Source organism: Poecilia mexicana, unplaced genomic scaffold, assembly GCF_051168715.1.
Source record: "Poecilia mexicana isolate PSO_F unplaced genomic scaffold, ASM5116871v1 scaffold_3, whole genome shotgun sequence".
Lineage (NCBI taxonomy): Eukaryota > Metazoa > Chordata > Actinopteri > Cyprinodontiformes > Poeciliidae > Poecilia > Poecilia mexicana.
Genome location: NW_028263372.1, coordinates 17,757,110 through 17,775,819, shown reverse-complemented (window position 1 = coordinate 17,775,819; position 18,710 = coordinate 17,757,110). Strand labels below are relative to the sequence as shown.

The following is an 18,710-nucleotide window of genomic DNA, read 5'->3' as shown; positions in this document are numbered from 1 at the left end:
TGATTCGTACATGTTTGAGTAATTTTTGAATCTCCCTTGGCAATCATTCAGGGGTGTCTAAGCACTAAACTAAAAAAAAAAATGCTGAGAAATTTTGTTGTTTTTGTCTACTGACCTTAAAAGCCCCATCAGATATTATCCTTTGGGGTTTCTTGACTGTTATATTTTATTTACTACTTAACAAATGTTGAGAAAGGGGAACCTGAGAAATAGTTTTATGAAGAAGAAGAAGAAAATAAACATGAGCCTGTAAACTTTTTCAGTCAGATTCAAATGAACAGTAGCACTGTATTATTAATGCTAATATTTGACCAACATTATCAATGTATAAATTTAAAAAAGAAAGACATTTAAAATTATCTATGTATTTACTCTATCTCTTGAAATTTGCGGAACATATTTTACTTCACAAGAAACATATACTTGAAAGTTCATGTTTACGGCGATATCAGCAGAGAATCTGCCTACATACTCCGGTGCAGCAGGACTCTTCTCGGACCTCTTTTCCTTTCTGTCACTCACGAAGAAGAAAAGCTTTTTCCGCTTTCCTCGAATGACGTAACGTCCTTTCTGTCTGTGCCAACCTCCTAGTGAACACGCGTTGTCCGACTTAGCTCAAGTGAGTGTCTTATTTTTTAACCAAACACCGCAGTATTCCTCGAGGAAATAGTTCCGACATCTAAATAAACAACTAATCTTCCAGTCCCGGCAACTTTAAGTGTTGAACATCGATGTTTCCGCTTGATTTAATGTATTTTACTGCTCGCTTAGCTGCTGCTCACTTAGCTGATAGCAGCGAGAGGGAAACGCGTGCCCTCTATTGGATGTAAAACTGAAAGATGTTTTTCATATTTCCATCACTATTTCATGTTAGTTTGCCACAGGTGATGCACATGGATTTATTTAAACACATTAGTTATAAAACAGAAAGAAAGTGCTAGTTTCGTTGACACATCTTAAGAAGGCATCCTACCCGAAAAGTCGTATTCTTAATCCCTGGTTACATGTCGTATTTTTAATAAAACAACACGCATAGAAACATTGTAGACTGTTCATTTCTACTTTTGTGGCTAAGCAATGTGAAATAGTACATTACATAATCAGTTCTCAAAGAAAAGCTCCAGACCCTGCTGTGGGTCATGAAAAGCCCACTAAGTGGTCTCTCAATAATCTCTAGAAAGTTGAGGATTTCTAGTAATATATTGCTCTATAATATTAGTTAAAAGGCTTTAACTTGAAGTGTATATAAATATGTTTTCTTCAGTAAGAGGATGCTGTCAGTAGAAAATAGGAAAATCTTGCCATGAGGCAAATAACAAAGACTACTGGAGAATAAAGTAGAAATAACCTTTATTGGCACTTAGTGGGGAAATTAAGATCTAAGAGCAGCTATGTGATAGAGAAAATTAGGCATGCCAATTTACACCAAGGTACAAATAAAAAAAAGAAGCAATTTACAATAATAAAAAAATAGCATAGTATTGTTAAAAATGTCACTCGGGTACAACGAAACGTGCAATTGAATATGAGAACTTTAAAAATGTACCAAATATGTATATTTGTGCATGAAAACAGACTAAAACACACAGAGAAACTTCAAAACCCAGCAGAGATGCAGTGACTTATTGAGTTTGTTGGGCGCAGTGACGGTGATGAAGTATTTCGATATCTAAAACGACTGCCTGTGTTCCAGGATGCGTTACGTTGCTGCTTACCTGCTCGCCGCCCTCGGTGGCAACGATAATCCCCAGTCCAAGGACATCAAGAAGATCCTGGAGAGCGTTGGCATTGAGGCTGATGACACCCGCCTGAACAAGGTACAGAGGCCGCCGCTTTCCATTTTCCTCATGGTAACAGGGACTCTGGTTTTATCAGCAGGCGGACACTTCTTCAGATATTCATGCTTGTGTTTTTTTTATTTTTTCCAACAGGTCATCTCAGAACTCAAAGGGAAGAATGTCGAGGAGGTGATTGCCACTGGTACGTTTGTAACAATCCTTTTGTTTAAATTATGTCTGTGTCTAGGTATTATGGCACATTCTATGATTTATCAGATATAATCTGACTCAAAACTGCTTCTAATTTTCATAAAAGTAGCTTAATTGTGACTGCAAGTTCTGATGTTTGTTGCTGTAACAAGGAAAAACAATTGGATGTAAAATGAGTAAAATAAAAACAAAGAGGTTATTTAGTAAGAATAAATTACAGCTATAATCTATGAAAACATACCATCAGGTTTCTTTCTACTGCAGCTTAATTATTTTGTAGTGTCTTGAAGTTTAAAGATTTTAAAAATTGTAAGTAAAAATTGATGCACATTTAAGTTTTAAAGTGTTGTTTTAAAGAAAATGATGAGCTTTTATCAGAATACTTAGATCTGTGAACAGACATTATTTTAATGAGGCACACAGATTGAGTTGGAGAATATCCACATCGTTGAATTGTACTGCAGTTAATTTTTGGTATTTTTATCCTAATCGTCTATAACCCTAAATTAGTTGTTGGGATTTATTTTCCTTTGATTTTATTGTTTTCAGAAAAACAATAATACCCACGGTTTTTGCCGTGTCTCATGGTTTACCTGTGTTTTCTCTCCCAACTCTTGTTTCTTCAGGTTACGGCAAGCTGGCCAGCGTGCCAGCAGGTGGCGCCGTAGCTGTTGCCAGCTCTGCTGGTGCTGGCTCAGGTGGAGCTGCTGCTCCTGCTGCAGGTGAGCGTTTTACCTCACCTCATAGTTTGTCATAAGTGTTATAAAGTATAATTAATGTATACTTACAAATGTCTGTATTTTATTGACATAACCTCGAATATGCATTAACCTTATGAGGTTGACCCAGTGTGTGAGATCATATAGTTAATATAGTTCATGCTATGTTTTTACTATGTTGTGGTAAAATCATAGTTTGACAACTTTTGGGGGGAAAAAATCAGTTTGTTGTTCTCTAAACTGTAATTGTTTAAAATGTATTTTGTTTTACAGCTGCTGAAGAGAAGAAGGAGGAGAAGAAAGAAGAGTCTGAGGAGTCTGATGACGACATGGGATTCGGCCTCTTTGACTAAACTTTTTAAAGTCATAAATAAAGTTTTTGAAAACTGAAAATGTTTCCAATCTAAATTGTCAAATGTTTTCAGAAATCCATGTTGTGATTGTATTACATTAATGAACCGTTTGACGTTTAGCATCTTAATTCATGCAACTAGAACTTTAGAGATTTTGATAAGAATGCACACAGTAAGTTGATAGTTTTTTTTAGAGGGAAAGTTAAGGCTTTATGTGCATGCAGGAAGTCATGGTGGACAGTAGGTGGCATCATAATCGCTGACTGATGAAGTGAAACATACTGTAAGAGATCCTTTTGTTTTGGACACGTTAGTTCAGCATTTTGAATAATTTACTAGCCGAAGCAGATTCTAAAAGCACCTGCATTATTTACGGCTTTACGCAGAAACTTGTGCTACTGACCCGTAGATGAGTTAACAAAAAAGCATCTTTGCAGAGTCATCCTCGATTGCATTTAAATTATTTTATTAAATAGTAATTTTCTTAATTTAAGTTGGAGATTATTGGTTACTTTTGGTATTGTATTTGTTTTGTTTTTTTACTAAAAAGCAAACAAACTTCTTTTTTTATGTTAGAACAATATGGCAACAAGAATAAAGCCACTTCCTGTTAAATTTCAAACTATACCAGAATTGGCTAATCAAATGTTCCAATAGTTGAAACCTTGTGTTTTGATTTCTTAGTGTATTATACTAACCACAGTATTCCCTGCGCTCTAAAACGAACACCTGTAATTTCAGGTATTTGCGGCAACATAACTAACTAGTTCTGCTAAGTGTGACTTCATGTAACCTCTTCTCTGATTGGATGTACATATGCCGCTTTTATTGCCATCGTAACATTAGCTAATCCCTTGGGAGGTACTTTTCAGCTGTAATAGAGGAAGGTAAACAACCCAAAGCCATTTCAGTATACAGGAAAGGAATAATTGAACATAATCTAGTTAGAACGTTTGAAAACATCCGAAAGTCTTTGTATTTATAGAGTATCACTACAGTTGTGTTAAATGTCTCTTCTTTCTCTAAAAGGGTAACAACTTCACCTAACCTGTAGTTGTATTTACCTGGTTGTATTTAGTCATTTGTGTTATTAACCAAATAAGAATTAAATACTAATATTTTTATCAAGATAAATCTTTCACAATAATTTATTTAGTCAGGTTCTTGTGTGTGTGTCATATTGCTTACTTCATCCTAAAATTTTTTAAATGTGTTAATGTGGTTGTTACACAAACCCAAAAGATCATCTGAGCAGACCCACGTGGTCTACCACGAGTCATCAGAAAATGAGTAATTAACTCGCCTGTCCTTGTTCCTGGCAAAGTACACACCCAGTTTTAATCCCATTGTCACTCAGAAATTGTTATTCTTGATTCCAAAAGTAAAGTAAATATATGGCACAACATAGATGTTTGAAAAATTAACGTGGTGCTTAACTTATTGTAGCAAATGCATGATGATATGTTGGTTTTAAAAAGCTTCAGCAAAAATATTGTAAACAAAATATACATTTTGCAATTAAGTGCCATCCGGAGCACTGTATGTTTTTTATCTTCACGCTTGAAAATACAAAATATTTTTGTATTTTAAGTGGTGATAGTACATTTCAAATGAAGCTTTAAATACTTGCTAAAACAACTAACAACAATTATATTCTTTCCATGGGCATGTCTGTTTATAAAATAAGTGCTGTTTTAATGTATTTTTAAAAATAAATTAATAGCGTAAAAAAAATCAAAATGGAACGATTTGATCTCGGTTACCTGGTTACACAAAGGCCCTGCCCACCACTAGTTGTGACGTCACCTCTAGACGCTTTATTTACTGACTTCCCGCACGTAGCGTTTACAGTTGATCCTCGTTAGCGGACAGTGAAGGTTACCTGCTTCAACAGTGCTTGAACGGCAACCTTTTAACTGTCTCAACATTCAGATAGCAGCTTCTCTTCAGTTTTTTTGTTTTTTATCAAGCAATTCGAACTTTTGTGCCAGCTAGCTAAATAAGGCTCCATCACGCTTTGCTAGAGGGCTATTTGTCTTGCTAACAACGCAACCAGTCGAAGAGCGGCGACCTCCTCAAAAGACGACCGAAATACAGTAAGTAATAATATGTCATTTTCATTTCTATGCATGTATTTTGGCGTTTGTGTTAAAATGTTTCTTTTTATAAGGGTTTAAGTTTTTATTTTCACCACAAAAACGCTGCTCATGTGGCATTTGGCGTAGGAACCGCTTTACGAGCTAATAGCGGTTGATGGCGCACAACAGCCTGGCTTTTTCATGTAGTGTTTATTGGGGGCTGGAGGTGGTTGTTTTTATGAAGCACCTTTCAGGACTATCTATATTCGGGTTGGTCATAATTTGAGTCAATTTTCAAAACTTCCACATTTAAGTCCCTTGAAATACGTGGGCATGAAATTACAATTACATGTAATTTTTCCATGTTATGTTGACTATAATTCGACTAAGTGCTTTTTGTATTTTTTTCAGAACCATGACTTCCCAGGTGAGACACAACTACCATCAGGACTGCGAGGCTGCCATCAACAGGCAGATCAACCTGGAGCTGTATGCCTCCTACGTCTACCTGTCTATGGTAAGTCCCAAATATGAACTGAGCGGAAATGAAACGGCTGCGGTGAACAAACGTTTCGGGAAACTGTGGAGCAGGTGTCTTAATAATATGAGGAACTGTTACCTGAAAGGGGAAACGTGTAAACCAGCTTTATTTGCAGCTGAAACGTTTTTTTTGTGTATTTTGCTTGGGGATGAGTTCAGTTTTTTTTTCCTTTTATAAATGCAGAAGTTTAAACAATGGGTGATTTTTGAAATCTAGACGATCTTTAATCATCATTCTGACTTTACTGGAACTGGAGACTTGTGAAACCATGTGTTTTTTTTTTTTTTTTTGCACTTTGGATTGTGTTGAGTTGTAGTCACTTGTAAATGCTTTAATAGAGAGAGCCTAAGCATTTTCCTCTTTCACAGGGCTACTTCTTTGACCGGGATGATCAGGCATTGCACAACTTTGCCAAGTTCTTTCGTGATCAGTCCCACGAGGAGCGTGAGCATGCTGAGAAGCTAATGAAACTCCAGAACCAGAGGGGAGGAAGGATTTTCCTGCAGGACATCAAGGTAAAAACCGGTGTGAAAGTGGCTGTTTTCAGGATATTGAGTTGTTTGACGCATCATTAAGCAAGTTTTGGGTGTGGCAATGCAGATACTGCGGGTGTGCAGCTGATTTCTGCTTATCTTTTCTGCCCACTCGTGCCAACCCCTTCAAATTTAAGTAAAACGTTAAACTGCAAGTAGAGTTTGAGAAGACTCTTCGATTTCCCTCATTAATTTGTTCTTTTTGCTCTTTGTCTTCCAGAAGCCAGACAGGGATGAGTGGGGCAGTGGTGTCGAGGCTCTTGAATGTGCCCTGCAGCTTGAGAAGAGCGTGAATCAGTCACTGCTGGACTTGCACAAGCTCTGCTCCACTCACAATGACCCACATGTGAGTATTAAACTCAAATTCAGTTTGGACAAGCCCTGATCTAGTTACAAGCTCAAATGTCATGAAGACTTGCTGATTTCATCTCACTGTCTTCCAGCTGTGTGATTTCATCGAGACGCACTACCTTGATGAGCAGGTGAAGTCGATCAAAGAATTGGGTGACTGGGTGAGCAACCTGCGCCGCATGGGAGCTCCTCAGAACGGCATGGCAGAGTACCTGTTTGACAAGCACACTCTTGGCAAAGAGAGCAGCTAAATCCGTCCAGAAATTGTCGAGGGGGGAAAAAAAAATTGCTTCTGTATGTGGCAATTTGCATCTTGCTTCTATAAATTTCAAAATATATTTTTGGCAATAAATTGGTCATTGTTTAACAGTTCTGACACTTTTAAATCTGTAGGTGTAGTTGCTGTATTGTGTTGACAGACCAAAATAAATCCTACCCTCTGGCTTCTCATTTGCCTGGTTTTCATTTATTCAATGTGTTAAAAGTGAAGTCTTGTGTTTAAATTGAATGGACTGATCTTGCATTCTTATCACTGTTTTTCAAAGGTTCAAGAACATCTCCAAACTTGCTTAAAAATAAATTTTATATCTTGGGCTGAAGTTCAGACATTCAGGGGTCTGAGGGCTCAAAGTATTGAGGCATAATTACTATTTACTTCAGAACTTCAAATCTCAAGTATAGACCATGTGTCTCAAATGAGCAACTTGGTGCAAAAATAATGACCACCTGACAATGGTCAATGCTGATGTTTTGGCAATTGCTTTAAAAGATCACCTTTTACATGAAGCACATGGTTAAAGTTGAGCCAAACTGAAAATGCCTTTCTCAGTTGCTGAACTTGAGGCAGCAAAAGTTGGCTCAGCTTGTTAAACTATATTCTGTACAATTTTTATGGATGCAACTGAAAATTAATTGGATAAAACTGGCACATTCTTCAGATTTTTCATTTAGCCACTTAAGCCTTTTTGTACAATAAAAATGTAAAGCTTAAATTTTTAAGTGCATGACTTTGCAAAATGATCTGCAACTAAGTACTTGTGGAAAAATGGTGTAGGATTAATCCAACTTCTGGGATTCATTGGATAGGAAAACCTGCTTAGGAATTTAAACCAGATGAAACTAAAACTAGGACACTTCTGGGTACATTTACTGTAAAATGCATGGAGTTTATCTCTACTCACTAAATTGACTTCAAGCACTTTATGAATCTGTCTTCAGCCCTACAACATATCTAGAGCAAAGAGCGGCATGGACTAAGCTGATACAAGAACAATGCATTAATTTTCTCTATACCACTATATCCTGGCTTTAACATTAGTGCTGCTGGTTTAGTATTCAGGGATACACTTGATGTGAACCTCATTCCTAACTAGGGAACTGTCAAATTGGAAGATTCAACATGATGGGTTTAGGTTTCAGATTAATCTTGTGTTCCCTGACTTTGTATTTTAGATTTTGTTTTGCCTTACCAAATTAGTGAGAGCTCTACCATCATGGCTGACAGCCCTAAGAGGTTCCCTTTTTAATCAAAGCTATCCTGTTTCCATGGAGCAATCACTGTTCTTGCAGATTAAATGTCATTCTTCACTCTTTCTTTTCCAAATTTTAAGGCTAGTGCTGCTTTGGACCAGTTATAGTTGCCTGGTAATACAGAAACCTTAATAGCTACATTATATAAACATGTCTCTGCCTTCACTAGATCCTTCAAGTGTTTATTGCACTTAGCAAGTCGGTGTCCTTGTGTCTTAGTTTGAAGGTTGTAACATGACTCTTAAAATTAAGGGATTTTGGTTAAGTGTCTAATCATGTGGTTCAAGGTGACACTTTGCCTTTAGCAGCTTATTCAAAGAAGTCTTACTCAGATGTTTCAAGTGACGCAAAGATGTTTACAGCTTCAGTTTCAAGTGAAAACACTACACTTTTTTTGTGTGTGTAAAACCCAACATTCATTTCCAAACATTTAGTCCACAATGTTCTGCAAGTCTGAAGTCATCAGGGAATTTCCATGTCCTCCAAGAAAACTTAACAGGAAGTCCAAGTGAGATGTTTGAGGTTACCATACGTCATCAGACTTTGCTATTTTGCAAAGTGTGGTGCCCCTGCTTTCCTCTTGAAACTTAATCTGCGCCTTCTAGTGGTAACCCAACATTCTGGTATCATGGCTTTATAAGCTGTTTATGTTATGATGCATTTTGTGGGTAACTTGTTACCTTGACACTAAGCACCTTATAAGAGCACATGGTAGCATAAAAATAATTGAAATACCAGGAGGTTTCGTATTATGTTTCTTGTGGCCTCCTAGAGGAAACCAAACTGGGTCTTTCAGCAGGATGATCCAAATCAACAAACATCAGACAAATTCAGCCCTCTGCCCTGGTCATTACATAACACGGTCATAAACCCTGAAGAAAATCTGCGGCGTTGTGGAGGAGGAGAAGAATCAGGACTGTGGACACTCGAGATTGTGCAAGAATGAACTCCTGAAGATTCCTTTCTTTGTATGCTCTAAACATGTGAAATGTTACACATTTTATAGATGATTCAAAAACAAAAAAAGCCTAAATTTCTTTACAGGTTTTTCCCCTTCTCCTGCTTATCAGTTGTATTGAGTTTAAATGTTGGATTTTCTTAAAATGTTTATAATATTATGCCACTGCAATATAATATAAATTCATTTAAGGGCTTTTTTTGTACAGCTTAACAGGTGGTTCTATAAATGTGCATTATGAGGGGTAATGCATTGTATTTTAGCCATGTTCCTTTTAAAAAATGTTTTGCACTGGTCTTGTGTTATTATTTGATGACACTGGTAGGCTTTTTTTAGAACCATATTTGCCTGATGATGATCAGTGACAGAAATGTTGCTTGATGAACTTCCCCAGGATGTTGAACAAGAGTGGGAGTTTTGCTTCTGTTTCCTAGAAACGATCCGTTCTCTGGGCTACGCACTTGTTTCAAGTTGCAGCCGGTGGAGAAGAACATTGTGTTCTGTTAGATTAAAATGTCAAGCTCCGATTCAAAACGCATTTACAAAAGAGCAGGCAGGTAGTGGAAGTTTCTCTTTATGAACACAGTCTAAACACGCCACTCTAAATGATTCAAACAAATGCAAAACAAAATCAGGAGAGTTAGGAACACAGTTTCTGAAATGAGAAGTGCCACAGAGGGCATTCAACAACGCTATCACCGTGTTGTCAAAGTGGCTGAGGAATATGTAGATACACATGGAGAGCTCCGACAGTTCATGCAGATCAGAGAGGCTCATGCTTCTTCCAGCTCCACCAGCACACCGTCACAGTCTTTGGGATGAAGGAACATGACCGGTTTCCCATGAGCGCCTATTTGAGGCTCTGCCGACAGGGTTCTGATGTTCTTTGACTTCAAGTCGGCCACCGCAGCGGTAATGTCGTCCACCTGCAGACGGGAGGAAAACTCTGTTAATCATTCATCTGCAGTTAGATTATCGTACACTTTACCCTACTGTACCACAAACTAAGACAACAACTGAGTCAGCTCTCTGAATCACTTCTACTTGACCACCGTGACAGTACACTTTTGTTGTAGTGAGAGTTAGGAAGTATGAACAGCTTCCAGAAATTTGAGTTTTAATTTAAGTTTCTGTGATGCTGACAACTCAGTCTAGCATTAATGTTGAGATCTGTTTACAGACATAAACCTTCAACCCTCAGCAAAATGTGCAGCAATCAAATTGTGTGGAGTGTGTGTTCTTTGTTTATAAGATACATGATGGAAATACTGAGCTAAGCAAAAAAATAAAAAAGAAAAAGAAAAGAAACACAACACTGTTAATTAGAGCTGTTTCTAACTCAGTATGAAGCTACAATTATTTATGGATTGACCTGTTTTATCAGGGACTGTTTCCAGATTATTATTTCACACTTACAATGAACTGCAAGTCCTCCAATAAAATACAGTAGCTAGAGTTCAGTTTAAATTAGAGCTATTGGAGTCCAGATTTCCAAAAGGAAAACTGAAATAGTTACAAAGCTGCAGCCCACATTAACCCAATCATTATGCAAATTCTCAATATCAGACTAACCATATTAAAATAGAAAGACTGGAATCCTTCACAGGGCTAACATTTTTAACCATGAAACCAAGGTAAAAAAAACAAAAAGGTTAGATCACAAAAACTAAACTATAAAGAAACATAGTTGACGGCACTCATGTCAGTAATCTTCCTTTTCAAATGAGAGTGGCAATGTCTTTTGATTATATGGTTTTAGGCAACCTTGAGAAGAAGATTGTTACAGCCGGTGGCCTTTTCTGTTTTCCTTTTTCTTTCTTTTGTAAGAGCCGGGTCGAAACATAGATTATATGCCATGAGTTAGGCACCTGGAGGTGCACAACGGTGCAATTACCAGATTGTGGCCTTACTGCAATAAGGTGTGTGTAATAAAGAGAGAGAGAGAGAGAGACAGAGAGAGAGAGAGAGAGAGAGAGAGAGGGAGACAGAGAGAGAGAGAGAGAGAGAGAGAGAGGGAGGGAGAAAGAGAGAAAGAACACAGTTGCTTGTGTTGATAATTCCTATGACCTGTGTGTACCTTATCTCTTGCTCAATGATCTATAAACATAGACACAGGTAACTGCAACCGGTAACTGCAACAAAATAAAGTCAATGACTTCTCAACATAGCACTTTAACACAAGAAAAAATCTCAATGCTCATTTAAAAAAAGCCATGTTTTTACACACACAAAAAAACAAGGAATTTGACCTCAGTTCCGCTTTTCTCTAAATGAGGACATAACTGTGTTCAACAGAGAGACAGCCTGGGGAGAAAAAAACAGTCTCTGTGGCGTCTGGTTTATGAAAATTGTTTTCTGTAGCTCTGACCTGAAGATAAAAACCTAAACAGTTTGTTTAGGTCAGAACCAAGATATTTTGGTTGTTTATTTTGGATATTTTGACCCTTGACCTGTACAAGTGCTGCATGAGAGAAGGTCAGTCCCGAAGATATAATACTTAGGAAATAATTTTAAACTTCCACCTGAAGTTCAATTTCTTAATACTTTGCTTCAAATGAGAGACGCATTCTTTTAATTAGGTCATATCCAATACACTTGTTATTTGAGCTTTTTAAAAATGAGTTAAGGTTTTACATTTTGCAGAAATGTTCCATATTTTCTGTACACTTCTCTCATCTGGTCATAACAGCACACTGTGCAGTCGTTGTTCAACAGAACCATGGATGTGGGAATATGGAGGACAAACGAAGACATGTTAGGTCTGACATCTACCTACAGCAGATGAAATGTCCTACTTTAAGAAATAGGTAAAAAGGACCAGAAAAGATCTAACACAGTGTCTGAGAAGTGCATCCTCCTTCACAAACGCAAAGATTATACATAGTAACTCTTTGAGAGCCAACTTGTTATCTTACGAGTTTTTTATAGATCCAGTTAAAGAAATTGGAACGTATTCTGTCCTTCCAACAGGCTGCTGTAATAAAGTGCGTCTGCGATTAATCCTTTTTATGTCTGCATGGTTTATAGGTCTGTCTAAAAATCTGTTAAGCTACTGTTAAATACCACTTTAAAAGAGTATGAGAGCGTCTGGATGCCTGGCTTTGAAACATCAAATCAAGAAATGACTTGAGACTTTTGGACAAAACCGCTACAATAATAGTCACCTGCTTTGAAATGCGACTATGATCTGGATTATTAGTTTTGTAGATGTGAAAACAACTTTAAGTTTCAAACTAATAGTTTCAGCGCCATCAGTTTCGCACCTCAATACAAATGTGGTGCATCCCTCCTGACTTGTTTTTCTGTAAGAACCCAGAGATGGGGCTCTTCTCCCCGAGAGGATGGAGCAGCTCCAGCTTAGTGTTGCCCAGCTCCACAAACACTGTGTAGACCCCGTGCTCTGGCAGGGGGACCTTTTCGCTCACAGTGGCACCGAGTACATCTCGATACAGAGCCGTGGCTTTCTCCATGTCGGGCACGGCGATGGCTACGTGGTTCAGCTTCCCCAGCTTCCACAGCGATCCAGGAACACCCTGGCGGAGGGGGGCAGTTGTCGAATGTCCTCGCAGGATGGCAGCACGAGAACATCTGGAAAAGCCTGCCGCTGGACGAACAGGTTAATAAGATGAGAAACAACTGTGTCAAAATATTTTCCATCAAATTAGCTTCATAAATGGTCCATGGTTTGATAACGTGTCATTTTATTTTACTAGACAATGTTCTAGATTTTTTTTTTTTTTTAAAGTCAGAGTTTTGTGTTTTTAAATCAAAAGTAAAAACCTGCCTGTTGGTAAACACTTAAAGTTAATTTGAACAGCATCTTCTTACAGACACCCAGCTTAATACATGTTTTCTGCCACATCATTTATTTATTTGTTTTTGTTCACTTTATTTTATTACCCACTATTGTCTGATTTTGTATATTTAGTATTAAGTTTTGTATTGTAGTAATTTTACCGTGTCTTGTTATTTGCGTCTTAATTGTTTTAAACTAAATTACATTTAAAAGTCCTTCAAAAATAAAAAATAAACTGACAAGTTTGCCTCCCTTTTCATTCAGCTTCCTACAGATCTTCAGATAAGGGTAGACTTACGACACAGAATAAACGTATATTTTCGTGGATTTAAAACCCTTTTAAAAACAATAGTTACTGTAGTTTTAAATACTGTTTTGATACAACCCCATAGCATTTGGGGATGTATCAAATGCTATGATTTGGGGATTTTAGCATCCCCAAATCTAAAATAAATGTGGATTAATTTTTATTTCAACAAAACAATTTATTTAATGGTGTTTCTGTATATGATTGAACATATAAAACGAGGTGAATATGTTTCTCTGTCTATTCGTATAAAACTCAATAAGTTAATCCTGTGTGCCTACATTAAAATGCATCTGATCAAACACAGACTTCATGAACAACAATGCAAACAAAGGCTTCAGTAAAACAAACTGCTAATGTAACTTGATCACTGTTCTGTCCAGCAACGTTAAAGTTCATCCTTGTTTTTACTGACGTCCAGTGATAATAAGGAATGTATAAAGAATATCACATAGGAGTCCAGTAGTTGGCGTAAGACATTAGTCGACGTAAACAAACCTGCAACCTTCAGCACAGCGGACGCCATGTTAGTACCTCGGAACCAAGCTGCTGCGGCAGCGGAAGTGTTTCACTTAGAGCCTATTTACTTACGACACTCAGACGCTCACACATGTGAGTGAAACATGGCTAACCGAGAAATGAGGAGAGTGCTGGAGGACTGTGTTAAGATAATAAATGACAACACGGCACAGCCAGAGAACTTTCTGAGGCAAGTAGCTAATGCCGGAGAAAACAACTGCTGAATGTTTTTCATAATCAAAAAGCAAAGATTGACGTATCTAACGCTAGTCTAAAGCTAAAGTAGTAGCATTCGTAGTAGCTGTAGCATTAGCAAGTAGTAGTGTAGATGTAAATTTAGTGTTATAATTGAAGTAAAATGATTAATTTGCTACAAGATAACATGCATAACTAAGTCTCAAGTGTATTTAGAAATGCAGTGGTCAGAGGTTTTTTTTTTTTTTTTTTTGCCGATACCGATTTGTAGTTTTCTATGTAGTAGAAAGCATAAAGGGGAAATTAGCAGGTTCCTTGATAGGGGTAATATTCTTCAATTCAACAGAAATTGAGACCTTTCAAGACATTTATGCATGAAATCATGTATCCCAAACCTGCTTCTGGTTATTATCTTACTGTAATATGTTAATCAGAGCCTATGTTGTCGTTGATTAATTAATTAGTTCTTAGTGTTAAAGAATTTAATGTATGAAAAAAGGTTTGTTTTGTATCTGACCTTCCTTACAGAGCTAAACTGAATATCTGACTGATTGATCTTTAATAAATTGACTGACAACTGAAACATGATCTCACAGCCATCTGTAATTTCATGAAAAAGACACACATATGTGGAGATAGAGACAGACACTCTTTCACAACGAGGTGAAAAAAAATATATAGAAGAATGAAGATCTCTCCTATATTTCTATTTGGATATAGAAACACCTAAAAGAAAATGTTTAGCAGGATGATTCCTAAAGGGTTTTGATTTTTAGGTCACAAGCATAAAGCAGAAACGATTTCAATGTCACAAAGACAAATATGCTGTTTGTAGAGCAGAAGTTATGATTTTGTCTTTAGAAATGAAACACCAATACTGACATTTGTTAAATTTTTTAGGCTTATGTTGCACATTTGGTGTTAATTTCAGTCCAACAGTCTGTACCTTTGTATCTGTATCTGTTTTAGCATATTACAGATGAATGTTCTGCGTTACACTTCAGTTTTCAAGTTTTTCCTATAATTTTTGCATCATAGATCATAAATCTACCATTGGTTTCTTTGGTATCATTTGTTGCTCAAATTGAAAAAAACAAAAACAAAACAAGTACAGTTATAAATTCCTCATTGAACCGTATTTCTAGATCTGCCAGATTAAACAGTTGTTTTCACCTCTTCAGCCTTCAAGATGGACCTGCAGCAGAATTTACTTCCCTCACCAAGACCCTGTATGACCTCCAAAAATCTGTGGAGCCTGCAGGTTGTAAAGGAAGCCCTCTGCCTCAGCTGGTGGTGGACAACTTTGATGAGGAGCAGATTTGGCAGGAACTGGAGATACAGAATAATGCTGTGATGAAACATTTTAAAAATGCCGTAGATGAGACTTTAATTAAGACTTTGCTGAAAGAGGACACAGAGGAGGAAGACGAGAATGAAGAGGAGGCTGAAGGAGAGACAGATGATGAAAATGACACTGAACAACCTTCCAAACTCCAAAATAAAAAGGCAGCGGAGGCACAAAGTGACTCTGAGGAAGACTCCGATGTAGATTTTGATGTGGACGCTCTTGAGAAACGAGAGAAGCAGAAGAAGCAAGGTGTGAGGAATGACTCCAGGACAAAAGTTGTTCCCTCTGAGGTTGATGATAGGTTCTTCAAACTGTCAGAGATGGAGTCGTTTCTTGATGAGATGGACAAACGTGAGGGAAAGGAAGACGAGGGCGAAGATGATATTGACTATTTTCAGGACGTTCCCTCTGATGAAGACGATGATTTGGACTTGGATGAGATTATGTCCTCCAAAGAAAAGAAGAAAAACATGGTATGCACGTCACATTTCTGCTTTCCACGATAACACAGAAGACAAAAATGTAATAATTTTGTTTATATTAACAGGCAAAGAGCTCCAGGAATCTCAAGTACAAAGATTTCTTTGATGCCATGGACGGCGGACCAGCTAAAATAAATGAGCAGTCAGATGATGATGAGGATGATGATATGGAGGACATCCAGGATGAAGGTGAAGAAGAGGATTTTGATGAGGAAGAGGAGGACGATAATGAGTAAGTGTGATCAGTTACTTGTTTTTGTTTTTTTTAATCCATATGTCAGAGAAGCACTTCAATTTGATGGCAGCATGTCTGTGCTTTCTGGTAGCGGTGACGGAGGAAGTCCAAGTAAAGCCTCTCGAAAGAAGGTGACCTTTGACCTGTCTGGGGAGGAGGACAGCGAGGGGGAGGACATGGAGGAGATATTTGGAGGAAAAACTTCAAGCTCGGAAAAGTCCGAAGTAAAGTCTTCATATGAGAAGCGACAGGAGAAGGTAACAAAGCTTCAAATGCTGCTGATTTGATTTATAACCGATTCTGAAATCTACTTCTGATAGTACAGAGTTGAATTTCTAAAATGAAGCAAAACAAAAACGTTACTTTGAAAACATTGAGTTAAGAATATAAATAAGTTTTTCTATGGTCTCAAATTATTATTATTTGATGTTTTTTGTTTTTTTTTGATAATTCCTCCGGCAGAAAATCTCGACAAAAGAGTTTTTCTCAAGAATATGTGAAAGAAGGTTCCCTGCAGTTCACTTTTAGTTACCGCTGGTCTCCCATCTTGCAGATGTCTCAGAAGATCCAGGAGCTGGAGAACGCAGCTCTAGCAGAGAAGGCGTGGCAGCTGTCCGGAGAGGTGACGGCGCAGACCCGTCCGGAGAACAGCATGCTGGAGGAGGACGTGGAGTTTGAACAGGCATCAAGATTGGGTGAGCCTTTATTCTCGTGCTTTTCGATTGGTCAGCAACTCTGCTGCTGTCGTTTGACATAGCAGTCTATTTAGCAAGCCTGTCAGGTAAACCAAATAACCCGGTTTCGTTCTTTAGCCCCTGCTATTACTGAGGAGACCACCCTGCAGCTTGAAGACATCATCAAACAGAGAATAAAAGACCAGGTCAGACATAGAGACTTTTATTTAACCTGATTTTTTATTATTATTATTAATGTTTCTTTGAATCTGTGCCTTCATCTTGTGTTCACACAAGGCATTTGATGATGTGGAGCGTAAAGAAAAGCCTAAGGAGGAGGTGTTTGAATACAAAAAGAGACTGACTCTGGACCATGAGAAGAGCAAGCAGAGTCTAGCACAAATCTATGAGCAAGAATACATCAAACAGATTCAGGTTTGACTTTACACTTGTTCTCCATCACATACAATCCGCAGAGCCTCCGTTTAATTATCCTCTTATTTCAGAATAAGACAGAGGAAGAGGAGAACCCAGCTCATGTAGAAATTCAAAAACTTATGGACACGCTCTTCCTAAAGCTGGACGCTCTTTCCAACTTCCACTTCACACCAAAACCAGTGAGTTATTTTCTGATATCGGTTACTAAAGGTACAAAAAAGGCAAAATAAATAAAATGTCATTTTGAAATAAATTTCATTCAATAATAAAAAAAAGAAAGGAAATAGCTAAATGAGGATGAGACAGTAAGGATAGTGATGATGAACTCATCCGTCCATGTTTACTTTTTTGAACAGCCTGTTCCAGAGGTCAAGGTGGTGTCGAACCTCCCGTCCATCACTATGGAGGAGGTGGCTCCGGTCAGCACTAGTGATGCCACTCTGCTCGCACCAGAAGAAGTCAAGGTTTGCCAGCTTCAATCTAATTACAAGTATCTATGGTGGTGATACCAGTTTTTCAGTTACACAACAGCTTATAAGCACTTTCTGCTTATTAAAGGAGAAGAACAAGGCCGGAGACTTACTGGGTGATACTGAGAAGACGTCGACTGACAAGAAGCGCGAGAGACGGCACAAGAAGAAAGTGAAGCGTCTGAAGATTCAGGAGAAGGAGAAGAGACAAAAGCTTAAGGAAGCTAGCAGGATCGGGGGAAATAAAAAGCCTTCGAAGGCTGAAGTCACTGAAAACCTGAAGAAACTCACAAAGGGAGGCAAAGCCGTAATACTAAAGGTTGAGCACTTTATTGGATTATACACAAACCAAATTCTCATAGTTTCTGACTTACAGTGTGAACACTATTGCCAAATATTTTCAAAACACATTTGACTTTTTATACTTTATAGCTGTGTATTATTTGTTTACAGACAAAGCACTAGTCACGGACAGGTTGCATCCTTTATCAGCACATTTTTAACCTGCACATCACAATTTGAGTATCTATTTTTAGCATTTGCACATTTAGCTGATTCATCTTTCGTTTATGCAAGTTGAGCCACACCTTCTGGATGCCAACACAAACACTTCATTGCCCCTTAAATAGCTCAGTGTGTTTCTGAAGTGACACATCTAATACCGTTTCCTTTGCTTTCAGGATGAAGGAAAGGACAAGGCTCTGCGGTCTTCTCAAGCTTTCTTCTCTCAGCTTCAGGACCAGGTCAAAAGTCAGATCAAAAGTGCAAAGGAACAGTCTTCAAAGAAGAAGAAACAAAAGGAGGTTTCTGTCAGCAAACTCAAGCTGTAATGACTCTTCTGGTTTATTTTTGATGATCACCTTTTCATTGTACAGATTCTTTTATGAAACAACTGCAATACATTAAGTCTGAAAGTGTGAATAAATTGTTTCTGTTTTTATTAAAATGTTTGTGTTTATTCACATAAAGCACTTTATTTTACTATCTACAATGGTTATTGTGCTGCAGTAAGAATCAATAGGGGCCTTAGCTTGGATTATGAGTCTGCCTGCTGCAGATTTTGTTTTTTACTTCCTCTCTTGATTTTTGCAGCTCAACAGTTGTACCACATTGAAGAACATAATCACTTTTTGCCATCAGGGGGTGATGTGAGCATAATGCCTGACAGAAACTGACATAAAAGCCAGATTTATGT

At 37.7% G+C, this 18,710-nt stretch overlaps 5 protein-coding genes across 5 annotated transcripts in view; 3 read left to right on the top strand and 2 right to left on the bottom strand.

Moving 5' to 3' along the window:
- Positions 1-516: 516 nt before the first annotated feature.
- On the top strand, positions 517-3,082 carry LOC106924898 (large ribosomal subunit protein P2-like). Its single transcript, XM_014998842.2, has 5 exons — positions 517-619; positions 1,694-1,817; positions 1,932-1,980; positions 2,615-2,710; positions 2,981-3,082. Exons 2-5 carry the CDS (start codon positions 1,695-1,697, stop codon positions 3,058-3,060), a joined length of 348 nt encoding a protein of 115 aa, XP_014854328.1. The 5' UTR covers positions 517-619; position 1,694; the 3' UTR covers positions 3,061-3,082.
- ankrd11 (ankyrin repeat domain 11) overlaps positions 2,978-18,710 on the bottom strand; it is a 239,076-nt gene continuing 223,343 nt past the window's right edge. The window contains exon 3 of the transcript XR_015762505.1: positions 2,978-3,093. The gene's annotated coding sequence lies outside the window, so the exon portion shown is untranslated. The remainder of the gene's footprint in view (positions 3,094-18,710) is intronic.
- On the top strand, positions 4,898-7,013 carry LOC106924899 (ferritin, heavy subunit). The gene is made up of 5 exons (XM_014998845.2): positions 4,898-5,156; positions 5,550-5,655; positions 6,048-6,194; positions 6,433-6,558; positions 6,656-7,013. Exons 2-5 carry the CDS (start codon positions 5,554-5,556, stop codon positions 6,812-6,814), a joined length of 534 nt encoding a protein of 177 aa, XP_014854331.2. The 5' UTR covers positions 4,898-5,156; positions 5,550-5,553; the 3' UTR covers positions 6,815-7,013.
- Positions 9,610-13,739, bottom strand: mcee (methylmalonyl CoA epimerase). The gene is made up of 3 exons (XM_014998848.2): positions 13,653-13,739; positions 12,315-12,655; positions 9,610-9,977 (listed from the first exon to the last, which is right to left on the bottom strand). The coding sequence occupies exons 1-3, from the start codon at positions 13,678-13,680 to the stop codon at positions 9,825-9,827; spliced, it is 522 nt and encodes a 173-aa protein (XP_014854334.2). The 5' UTR covers positions 13,681-13,739; the 3' UTR covers positions 9,610-9,824.
- On the top strand, positions 13,725-18,461 carry mphosph10 (M-phase phosphoprotein 10 (U3 small nucleolar ribonucleoprotein)). Its single transcript, XM_014998847.2, has 11 exons — positions 13,725-13,863; positions 15,050-15,689; positions 15,764-15,930; positions 16,025-16,190; positions 16,487-16,628; positions 16,746-16,813; positions 16,905-17,042; positions 17,114-17,224; positions 17,402-17,509; positions 17,604-17,834; positions 18,196-18,461. Exons 1-11 carry the CDS (start codon positions 13,778-13,780, stop codon positions 18,343-18,345), a joined length of 2,007 nt encoding a protein of 668 aa, XP_014854333.2. The 5' UTR covers positions 13,725-13,777; the 3' UTR covers positions 18,346-18,461.